This window comes from Vipera berus (assembly GCF_964194415.1).
Source record: "Vipera berus genome assembly, chromosome: Z".
NCBI classification, from domain to species: Eukaryota; Metazoa; Chordata; class Lepidosauria; order Squamata; family Viperidae; genus Vipera; species Vipera berus.
This window is the reverse complement of record NC_138205.1, coordinates 3,898,550-3,909,880: the sequence shown is the minus strand read 5'-3', so window position 1 is coordinate 3,909,880 and position 11,331 is coordinate 3,898,550. Positions and strand designations below refer to the sequence as shown.

General features: G+C 46.8%; 1 protein-coding gene across 4 annotated transcripts in view; it reads left to right on the top strand.

Moving 5' to 3' along the window:
- The window catches only part of LOC308677929 (capping protein, Arp2/3 and myosin-I linker protein 3-like), a 57,582-nt gene that overhangs the window by 15,252 nt on the left and 30,999 nt on the right, over positions 1–11,331 (top strand). For all 4 annotated transcript variants that reach the window (XR_014028572.1, XM_081344639.1, XM_081344638.1 and 1 more), the window contains 10 exons: positions 483–556; positions 1,687–1,762; positions 3,035–3,123; positions 3,363–3,457; positions 3,741–3,827; positions 5,318–5,427; positions 6,423–6,500; positions 7,598–7,674; positions 7,780–7,884; positions 9,199–9,268. Coding sequence is in view for 3 of the 4 variants with exons in the window: in XM_081344639.1 (XP_081200765.1) it covers positions 483–556; positions 1,687–1,762; positions 3,035–3,123; positions 3,363–3,457; positions 3,741–3,827; positions 5,318–5,427; positions 6,423–6,500; positions 7,598–7,674; positions 7,780–7,884; positions 9,199–9,268 (861 nt within the window). In the remaining variant the exon portion in view is untranslated. The remainder of the gene's footprint in view (positions 1–482; positions 557–1,686; positions 1,763–3,034; positions 3,124–3,362; positions 3,458–3,740; positions 3,828–5,317; positions 5,428–6,422; positions 6,501–7,597; positions 7,675–7,779; positions 7,885–9,198; positions 9,269–11,331) is intronic.

Below are 11,331 nucleotides of genomic sequence, written 5' to 3'. Positions count from 1 at the left end.
CTCCCCTTTCCTTTTCCTCCCCCTCCTCTTTCTCTCCTCTCCTTCCCTCTCTCTCCCCCTCTGCTTCTCTCCTCTCCCCTCTCTCCCTCTCCCTTTCCTTTCCCCACTCTCTCTCTCCCTCTATCTTCTCCTCTCCCCCTTCCTCTCCCTTTTCCCCGCCCCACTCTCTCCCTCTCTTTTCTTCTCCTCTCCCTCTCCTTCCCTCTCCCCCTCCCCTCCTTTCTCCTGTCCTCCCCAAAAACTCTCCTCCAGTCCCGTTTCCTTCCGAGAACTCAGCAGCTTCTTATTACCCACTCTCTCCTCTGCCGCTTCCACTCCAGCTCCCAAGGTCCTTCCCACATGCCATGACAACAGGGGCATAGGAGAACAGAGGAAGAACGCGGGTGCTTAAGATGCTGCTGGAGGTCCTGGGAGGAATCCATTGTAACTGTGAAAATAATTGCATGTTTTTTCTTTCTCCGGCCTTTCTCAACTGTTTCCAGGACGTGGACACGATTTATCATTCTGAGGACAACCGGGAGTTCAACCTGTTGGATTTTTCCCACTTGGAAAGTCGGTGAGAAGCTCCCTTTGGAGCCCCCCACCCTGCCCCCCACCCCACTACCCAGCTGACTTCCCTATCTTCTCAACCCCAGAACATGGGAATTCTGGGAGTTGAATTCTACCCATCATGAAATGGTTTAGTTCACTCTGCAAACCCCAGCAAATGATGGGAATCTGGAAATGGGTAAATTCGTTGCTGAGTTAAGCGTGAGGTGTTAATTTAGCCAAAAAATGAGAATATCTTGGTGTGGCCACAGTGACCATCTTGCCTTCTGATTCCTTACTCTTGTGTTCGATAACCCTGGAAGTTAATCTTAATCCCAATCTTAATCCTAATCTTAATCCCAATTTTAATTTTAACCTTAATCCTAAACTTAATCCCAATCCCAATCTTAATCTTAATCCCAATCTTAATTTTAATCTTAATCCTAACCTTAATCCCAATCTTAATTTTAATCTTAATCCTAATCTTAATCCCCATATTAATTTTAATTTTAATTTTAATCATGGTGGAGACCTTTCCAAAGTGGTCATCGGATGGTCATCTTAGATAAGATTCAGAAGTTGAAAGCACTGCCTCTTTGAGAGAGGGTGCTTTTTAAAACTGGAAAATTATCAATTGGGGGAATAAGAGACAGTGGCTTTTCCTTCCCACCAAGGAACATGGGAGTTGTAGTGTCATAAACCGGCCGAGGTTCCGTCCTCCTTCAGTCCCTTATTTTGTTTTCTTGTTGTTCTTTTCTGAGGGACTCCAATGCTCTAGGGCAGGGGTCTTCAAACCTGGCCCTTTTATGACTTGTGGACTTCAACTCCCAGAATTCCTCAGCCAGCATGGCTGGTTGAAGAATTCTGGGAGTTGAAGTCCACAAGTCATAAAAGGGCCAAGTTTGAAGAGCCCTGCTCTAGGACACCGTTTCTCAACCTCTGCCGCTTTAAGCCGCGTGGGCTTCAACACCCAGAATGCTGTCTGTGGAATTCTGGGAGTTGTAGTCCAGGCAACTTAAAGGGATTAAGGTTGAGAAACTCTGCTCTAGGGTGAGTTTTTAAAATCAGAGGAGAACTTTGTGAGACAAACCGTCACTGGTTTATCCTCCTTCTAACTCCCCCCCCCCCTTCTTTTCCATTTTTTTCTTCACGTCCCAGAGACCTGGCTTTGATTGTGGCAGCTTTGGCTTACAACCAGTGGTTTACCAAACTTTACTGCAAGGATTTGCGGCTGGTACGTTCCTATGACTGTTTCGGAGTCCTTCCTTATCTGTGGTCACCTTCTGTTCAGCACAGCTAGTCCTCGACTTAACAGCAGTTCATTTAGTGACCGATTAAAGCAGGGGTCTTCAAACTTGGCCCTTTTAGGACTTGTGGACTTCAACTCCCAGAATTCCTCAGCCAGTGCGTGGGTGAGTGGGAGGATGGGTGTATGGATAAATGGATGGATGGGTGAGTGAGTGAGAGGATGGGTAGATGGATCAAAAGATGGAAGGATGGATAAATGGATGCAAGGATGGATGAATGGATGGAAAGATGGATGGATGGATAGATGGATGGCTGATAGATGGAAAGATGGGAAGATAATGGAGGGATGGAGAGGTGGATGGGCGGTGGATGGATGGATGGATGATGGATGGAGGAATGGGAAGAGAATGGAGGGATGGATGATGGAAGGGTGGATGGATGGATGGATGGATGGAGGAATGGGAAGAGAATGGAGGGATGGAGGGATGGATGATGGAAGGGTGGTGGATGGATGGATGGATGGAGGAATGGGAAGACAATGGAGGGATGGATGATGGAAGGGCAGTGGATGGATGGAGGAATGGGAAGATAATGGAGGGATGGATGGATGATGGAAGGGCGGTGGATGGATGGATGGAGGAATGGGAAGAGAATGGAGGGATGGATGATGGAAGGGCAGTGGATGGATGGAGGAATGGGAAGATAATGGAGGGATGGAGAGGGGTGGGTGAGTGGGTGAGCAGAAGGATGGGTGTATGGATAAATGGATGGATGGCTGAGTGGGTGAATGGGAGGATGGGTAGATGGATGGAAGGATGGAAGGATGGACAAATGGAGGCAAGGATGGATGAATGGTTGGAAAGATGGAGGGATGGCTGATGGATGGAGGGATGGGAAGATAATGGAGGGATGGAGAAATGGATGATGGAAGGATGGTAGATGGATGGAAAGTTGGAGGGAGGGAGGGATGGAAAGATAAATGGATGGATGAATTAATGGGTGGAAAGTTGGATGGAGAGATGGATGGAGAGAAAAATGGCTGGTGGATGGATGGATGAATAGAGGGAGGACTGGCTGGCTGGCTAGTAGGTGGAGGGAGGGAGGGAGGGAAGAGGAATGAGGAACTTGCTCAAAAGTCTGGCTGGACGTCCAGGCTGGCTCAAGTTCTGCTCCTGTCTCCGTCTCTCCTTCCACCCTTCCCTTCCCTTCCCTTCCCTTCCCTTCCCTTCCCTTCCCTTCCCTTCCCTTCCCTTTCCAGGGCTCCGAAGTAGCCGAGCAGATTCTGCACACGGTGAGCAAGTCCCATCACCTGGAGGAGCTGGTGCTGGACAATGCAGGGTTAAAAACGTGAGGCTTGGCGAGACTTTGGCATGCACCTTTCCTGACTTGCAAGGTTGGAGGCTGCTGGGGAGAGAAAATCCTGGCCTTCTCCACTCTCGTTCCCATCTTCGGCCTTGCAAAGGCGCCCTTAAAATGCGCTTCTCCGGTCAGGTTTCCGCCTGATCTGCTCTCTTCTCCTTCTCTCTCTCTCTCTCTCTCTCTCTCTCTCTCTCTCCCTCCCTCCCTCCCCCCCTCTCTCTCCGCAGGGATTTTGCCATGAAACTCGCCAACGTTTTGGCGGAAAACCCCAACACCGCCCTCCACGTCCTGACGCTTTCGCACAACCCCCTGGAGGACAAAGGTGATTTGCAGAGCTCCCCACCCCCCTAGGGGTCCCCACAAGTTGGGGGGTGGGGGCTTTGGCTCTCAGGATCCTGACTTGGCTGGAGTTTGGGGTCCTGAGAGTTTGGAGCCCACCACATCTGGAGGGCACCGGGTCGAAGATAGGAGATCTGCAGACCACTGGACCCTGCAGAAGCCTGTGGGGTGATCTAGGCTTGCTTTGAAATGGGGGGGCGGGCGAGGGGGGGGTCCTTGGGGGAAAGAGAGCCTGCTGACCCCTTTCTTCTCTCCCCTCCGCACAGGCCTGGGTGCCCTGAGTCAGCAGCTCCTCTGCTTCCCCAAAGGCCTTAGCAAACTCTGCCTTTCCAAGACCGGCATCACTGCGAAAGGTACCCCGGGGCACCGGTGGGGCAAAGGGAGTGGGGGGGGGAGGAAGAGGGGGGGGGTCCGCAAAGGAATCTGGAGCAGAGATGCTGCGTTCCCCTTCCTTTTCAGGGAGGGAGGGAGAGAGGGAAGGAGGAAAAGGGACTGAAGGAGGGAGGGAGGGAGGGAAGGAGGAAGAAAGGGGAGGAAGGAAGGAAGGAAGGAAGGAAGGGAAAAGGGAGGGTGGGAGGAAGGAAAAGGAAGGGAAGGGAGGGAGGGAGGAAAAGGGAGGAAGGGAGAGAGGGGGGGAGGGAGGAAGGGTGGGAGGAAGGGTGGGAGGGAAGGAGGAAAGAAGGAAGGGAGGGAGGGAGGGAAGTGGGAGGGAGGAAGAATGGAAAGAAAAGGAAGGGAAGGGAGGGAGGGAGGAAAGGGGAGGGAAGGAGGGAGGGAGGGAGAGAAGGAGAGAGGGAGGAAGGAAGGAAGGGTAGCAGGGAGGGAGGGAAGGAGGAAGAAAGGGGAGGGAGGGAAAAGGGAGGGAGGAAGGAAGGAAGGAAAAGGAAGGGAGGGAGAGACGGAGAGAGGGAGGAAGGAAGGAAGGGAAGGAGGGAGAGAGGAAGGGAGGGAGGGAGACAAGGGAGAGAGGGAGGGAGGAAGGAAGGGTAGGAAGAAGGGAAGGAGGGAGAGAGGAAGGGAGGGAGGAAAAGGGAGGGAGGTAGAGAAGGAGAGAGGGAGGAAGGAAAGAAGGAAGGAAGGAAGGGTAGCAGGGAGGGAGGAGAGGGAAGGAGAAGATGGAAAAAGAAAGGAAGGAAGGAAGGAAAAAGGGAGGGAGGGAGGGAGAGGGGAAAGAAGGAATTCACTACTTTTATTTATATGTTTATATATGGATGACTGAGTGGCTAACACTTAAAAACAGAACAGAAGCAGCAGATATAAATTGAGAAAACATGGGTTCAGGGCAGTTGGGGGATTTCAATCCATTTTCTATTCCAGAGCAGTATTTCTCAACTTTGGCAACTTGATGATGGGTAGACCTCAACTCCCAGAATTCCTGTTCTGTCTGGGGAATTCTGGGAGTTGAAGTCCACCCATCTGCAAGCTGTCAAGGTGGAGAAACACGACTCCAGACTAAATGGGGGTCCCCTCCAGGTTGTGGGGCCTTCATATCCCAGAATTCTCCACAAGGGCTCAGAGGTGTCCACTAGACTTCAACTCCCAGGATTCCTCAGTCAGCATAGCTGTTGCAGGGAATTCTGGGAATGGAAGTCTTCCCATACCCAGTTAAGGAAGTTGGCTTTAAACACTTAAGACCAGGGATAGGCAACCTTGGCTCTTTTATGACTTGTGGACTTCAACTCCCAGAATTCCTGAGCCAGCCATGCTGAGGAGAAATGGAGAGGTTGCCAAGCTGAGCCAAGCTGGCTGAGGAATTCTGGGAATTGAAGTCCACGAGTCATAAAAGAGCCAAGGTTACCTACCCCTGCTCAAGACCCAAAGTATTCTCCGCTTCCTTCCTCAGGACTTGCCGTTTTGTGCCAGACCTTCAGTGCCAACCCAGCCTTCACCAGTTCTCTCCGCCATCTTGACTTAAGCAAAAATCCCGGCCTTCTGGGCACTGACGAGGCAAACGTGAGTGACTTGACATCGCATCCCTTCATCTGAAATGGTTCTCTAGGGTTTCCTGCCTGAGCCAGCGGGTTGGACTAGAAGACCTTTAAGGTCCCTTCCAACTCTGTTATTCTCCTCCTCCTCCTCCTCCTCCCTTTCTCCTCCTCTTCCCTTATTCCTCCTCCTCCTCCTTTTTAAGAAGAGACTGGACAACCGTTTGTCTGAAATGGTCTAGGGTTTCCTGACTGAGCAGGGGGTTGGACTAGATGACCTCCAGAGGTCCCTTCCAGCTATTATTCTGTTCCTCCTCCTCCTCCTCTTTAAGAAGATATTGGACAGCCATTTGTCAGAAATGGGATAGGGCCTTCTTCCTGAGCAGGGGGTTGGACTAGAAGACCTCCAAGGTCCCTTCCAACGTTGTCATTCTATTATCCAGCTGCAGTGAAGACGTTGGGGAGCCAGATCACAGCATTGCCCAGAAAATCCAATTCCAGATGAGAACTCCCATGTTTGGAAGGAGGGGGGAACCAATATTATAATAATATAATCTCCCCGTATCTCCAGAATCTGGAGCGTTCCAACATGGGGGAATCCAGCATTAGATAAGTAAATTTAAAAAAAAAAACCTGCATGGTAGAAGTACAGCTAATCCTTACGACGATTCGTTTAGTGACCCTTCAAAGTTACGACGGCACTGAAAAAAAGGGACTGATGACTGTTTTCCACACTTACGCGCCTTGCGGCATCCCCAGAGTCACATGATCAAAATTCAGGTGCTTGCCGACTCCTGTTTATGACGGTCGCGGTGTCCCGGGGTCACGTGGTCCTCTGTTGCAACCGTCTGACAAGCAAAGCCCACGCGGGAAGCCGGATTCGCTTCATCGTAAAACAGGGCAAAGCTCGCTGAACAAATTTCTCCCTCAGCCACGTCGGTTTTGGGCTCCACCGTGGTCGTAAATTGAGGACTACCTGCGTCCTGGTTTACTGATGCCTTTCCTTTCTTGGTTTCCCTACAGAGTTTCTACTCGTTCCTGGCCCAACCCAACGCACTGATACACCTGGATCTCTCCTCCACGGACTGCGCAGTAGACGCAGTAAGTCTCCGTGGAGATTCTCCATCCTCCAGATCAGGGTTGTCCCAAAGCAGCTTTTTTCAGGAGGCATCTGGACTTTCTCGTTTTACTTTGAGGAGGTTTCTCTTCTCATCCCAGAAGCTTCCTCAGCTCTGACTGAATGATTGGGAACGGAAGGATTTATACTGCTTGCAGAAAAAAAACCCGGTCATTTGCCTTCTTTTAGAGAGCCGTTGAGGCCACTTGGAGGTTTATTTGAGTCCTCAGTTGCCCCAAAGCTGCTTTTTTTTCAGGAGTCAACTGGACCTTTCTTCTTTTTCTCTGAAGACATTTTGCTTCTCACCCAAGAAGCTTCTTCAGCTCTACCAGATGGTGGGGGAAATGGAAGGATTTATACTCCTTGCAGACAGCTGGTCATTTGCCTTCCTTTGGAGAGCTATTGAAGCTGCTTGGAGGTTGGTTCTGTGTCCTCACTTGTCCCAAAGGTGCGTTTTTTCCCCCAAGAGGCAACTGGACTTTCTTATTTTTCTTTGAAGACGTTTTGCTTCTGATCCAAGAAGCTTCTTCAGCTCGTGAGTGGAGGGTGGGGAAAATGGAAGGATTTATGCTCCTTACAGACAGCTGGTCATTTGCCTTCTTTTAGGGTTGTCGTTGAGGCCACCTGGAGGTTTGTCTCTGTCCTCAGGATCTTTACCTGATCCTGTTTTCAACAGGGAAGGGACCCAGGGCAGAAAGCATCCTGCAGCCAAGAAGGCCTCACGCCTATTTGCATCACTCAGGTGACCCTGAGGACACAGGTAAAAACCTCCAGGTGACCTCAACGACTCCCTAAAAGAAGGCAAATGACCAGCTGCCTGCAAAGGAGTACAAATCCTTCCACTCAAAGCTGAGGAAGCTTCTGGGGTGAGAAGCGAAACGTCTTCGAAGAAAAACTGGACAGTCCCGTTGCCTCCTGAGAAAAAAAAAACCCCACCTTTGGGATAGATGCAGTGAGGCATCTCAGACAACACATACGGGGACAGATTGGCTACGGAGTACTTACCGGGTTGATGGCAGCCTGCGATTCATTAAGCAGGACCCCGGTTCACCTCTCGGTGTGGGTTTCTCTGTTTGTGTAGCTTTTTAGTGCGTTGCTGCACGGCTGCTGCCCTCGTCTCTGTTACCTCAATCTTTCACGAAACACCTTTTCCCACCGGTAAGGATAATATTGTTTTTTTCAATAATTTGCAAGGGGAGAGGGGGTGGGTGTGTCTGTTTCCCCCCCCAAAAATAATAATAATAGGAACCCTCTCTCCCCCAGGAAGGGAAAAGAGTTCCCGCCCTCTCTGAAGCAGTTTTTCTGCAGTGCCTATTCGCTCAATTGCGTGAATCTATCCGGCGTCAGGGTCCCCGTAGAAGCCTTGCGGTGAGTCTCAAGCACGGCCACGGCCCCACGTTGGGCGCCGCCTGGAACAAAACGGGGTGTGTGGTGGTCTAATGTGCCATAGCATTGGGGTGTCGAGTCACAAAACGGAGCTAACAACCCTGTGAGGTGGGTTGGGGCTGAGAGAGAGGGACTGGACCAAAGTCAACCAAAGTTTTACGCCTCAAGTGGGACTAGAACTCACTGTCGCCTGGTGATTGGCCCAAAGTTACCAGGCAGCTTTTATGCCTAAGGCAGGACTAGAACTCACCATTACCTGTTGATTCTGCCAAAGTCACCCAGTGGCTTTCATGCTTAAGGCAGGACTAGAACTCACCGTCTCCAGGTGATTGGCCCAAAGTCACCCAGCTGTCTTTCATGCCTAAGGCAGGGCTAGAACTCACCATCTCCTTGTGATTGGCCCAAAGTCACCCAGCTGGCTTTCATGCTAAGGCAGGACTAGAACTCACAGTCTCCTGGTGATTGTCCTAAAGTCACCCAGCTGGCTTTCATGCCTAAGGCAGGACTAGAACTCACCATCTCCTTGTGATTGGCCCAAAGTCACCCAGCTGGCTTTCATGCTAAGGCAGGACTAGAACTCACAGTCTCCTGGTGATCGGCCCAAAGTCACCCAGCTGGCTTTCTTGCCTAAGGCGGGACTAGAACTCACCGTCTCCTGCTGTCTAGACTGCTACCTTAACCACTAGGCCAGGGGTCAGGAACCTGAAACAGTGAAAGAGCCACTCGGAACCGGTTCCCTCACAAAAGGAAAAACTGGGAGCCGCAAAAAAAGTGTGCACATGCGCGTACATGCGCACGTGCGCAGAACAGGGTTTGACTGAAGAGTGGAGCCAAGGCGAGATATGCACCTACCCTGCATATTTGAATTGATTGGTTGAACTTTTTTAGTCCCACTTTTTTTTTTTTTTGGACTGCACATGGCAGAGGACTGGGAGCCGCAGGAGACGGCTGAAAGAGCCGCATGCAGCTCCGGAGCCGCGGGTTGCAGACCTGTGCACTAGGCCAACTGGCTCTCTAATACATGTTAGTCTATGTGCATGTGTTGTCTGCATTTGTTGGGGAAAACAGAGCCTTTTCCTTTTTTTATAATAAGGGCAGGCACTAATGGAGTAACAATTTCACCCTGTGCCTAACACTGTGTGTCAGTTTGTGTTGTAGCTTTTTAAGTTCATCCCATTTATAAATATCTGGAGGTTTGGTAGGCCTCAATCCTTCCCTTTTCAAGGCCTCAAGAGGGAAGATACATGGCAAAAACATTGAAAAACACAATAATCCGAGTTTGCTCCCTTCCCACAGGTCTCTCATGCAAGGTTTGTCTGCCAACACCCACCTCAGTGAGCTGCACCTGGATCTGAGCGGATGTGAGGTAAAAATTAAGATGTGTGAGGAATTATCCAACGCGTAAACTTTTTTTTTGCACATCTGTCCCAAGTGCCTCTGAGCACTTCCATGCTCAAATAAATGACTTCGCCACTTCGCTGCTCTTCTTTTTGCAAATATAATTGGTCTACATATGCTGCTAGTCCTCAAGATGTGGCCATTCGTTTAGCAGCTGTTTGGCGCTGGAAAAAAGCAACTTACCGCTGAACCTTGAGCCTAAACGTCTTCGCGTGTATGCAGGGGGGCGACCACGTCACACGTGTGACGGTTACAGCCTCCCAAAGTTGTGTCATTCCCATTTGTGACTTTCCCCACCGGCTTCCCACAAGTAATGACCACAGGAAAGCAGTCAGGGAAGGTCCCAAGTTGTGGTGACATGATGTCTCGCTTAATGACCGCAGTGATTTATTTATGAGTTGTAGTACAGGTAAAGTCCTCAACTTACAACAGCTTGTTCAGTGACCTTCGAAGTTGCAATGGCACTGAAAAAAGTGACTTGTGACCAGTTTTTCACACTTAACGACCGTCGCGGCACCCCCGTGGTCACGTCATCGAAATTCGGATGCTTGGCAACTGACTCGTATTGATGACTGTTGCAGCATTCCTGCGGTCATGTGATCCAAATTCAGAGGCTTGGAAACTGGCCTGGACTTAGGACGGTTGCAGCATCCCGGGTTAGGGGAGGGAAAATCACGTGATCTCCTTTTACAACCTTCTGACAAGCAAAGTCAATGTAGGAAGCCGGATTCACTTAACAATGGTGTTGCTAATTTAACAATTGCAGGGACTCAGTTTGGAGGCAAGAAGGGTCATAAAATGGGGCAAAATTCAGTTAACAAATGTCTATATATATATATATATATGTGCAAATTATTCAAATTGCTAATAAAGAATTTGGGAGGCTGAGATGATCATTTCGAACTCTTTATGTTCTCATCAGTCAGTCATACCCTTTATCTGAGATTCGAACCTGGGCTGATTATATATTAGGCAGTTGTTTTAACTTCCTGAGCCACAGGTTCTTTCTCTCTTTTATTAGCTAGAAGGCAAGGTAAATATGTGTTAAGTATTTGTCAAGGCTTTTTGAATGCACCTTGCTAATTAACTCTTTCATTCCTGTTTTGGCCTGACTCAAGGCTTATCCACAGGATATAGTCAACTTATGACAGCTCATTATTTGTGCAAGGTTCGAATCTCAGATAAAGGGTATGACTGACTGATGAGAACATAAAGAGTTCGAAATGATCATCTCAGCCTCCCAAATTCTTTATTAGCAATTTGAATAATTTGCACAAATAATGAGCTGTCAAAACAGGAATGAAAGAGTTAATTAGCAAGGTGCATTCAAAAAGCCTTGACAAATACTTAACATATATATATATATATATATATATATATATATATATATATATATATATATATATATATATATATATATATATATATATATATATATATATATATATATATATATATATATATATATATATATATATATATATATATATATATATACGGTATATATATATATATATACACAGTGTATATATATATATATATATATATATATATATATATATATATATATATATATATATATATACACAGTGTATATATATATATACAGTATATATATATATATATATATATATATATATATATATATATATATATATATATATATATATATATATATATATATATATATATATATATATATATATATATATATATATATATATATATATATATATATATACCGTGTATATATATATATATATATATATATACACGGTATATATATATATATATATATATATATATATATATATATATATATATATATATATATATATATATATATATATATATATATATATATATATATATATATATATATATATATATATATATATATATATATATATATATATATATATATATATATATATACTGTATATATATATATACACTGTATATATATATATATATATATATATATATATATATATATATATATATATATATATATATATATATATATATACA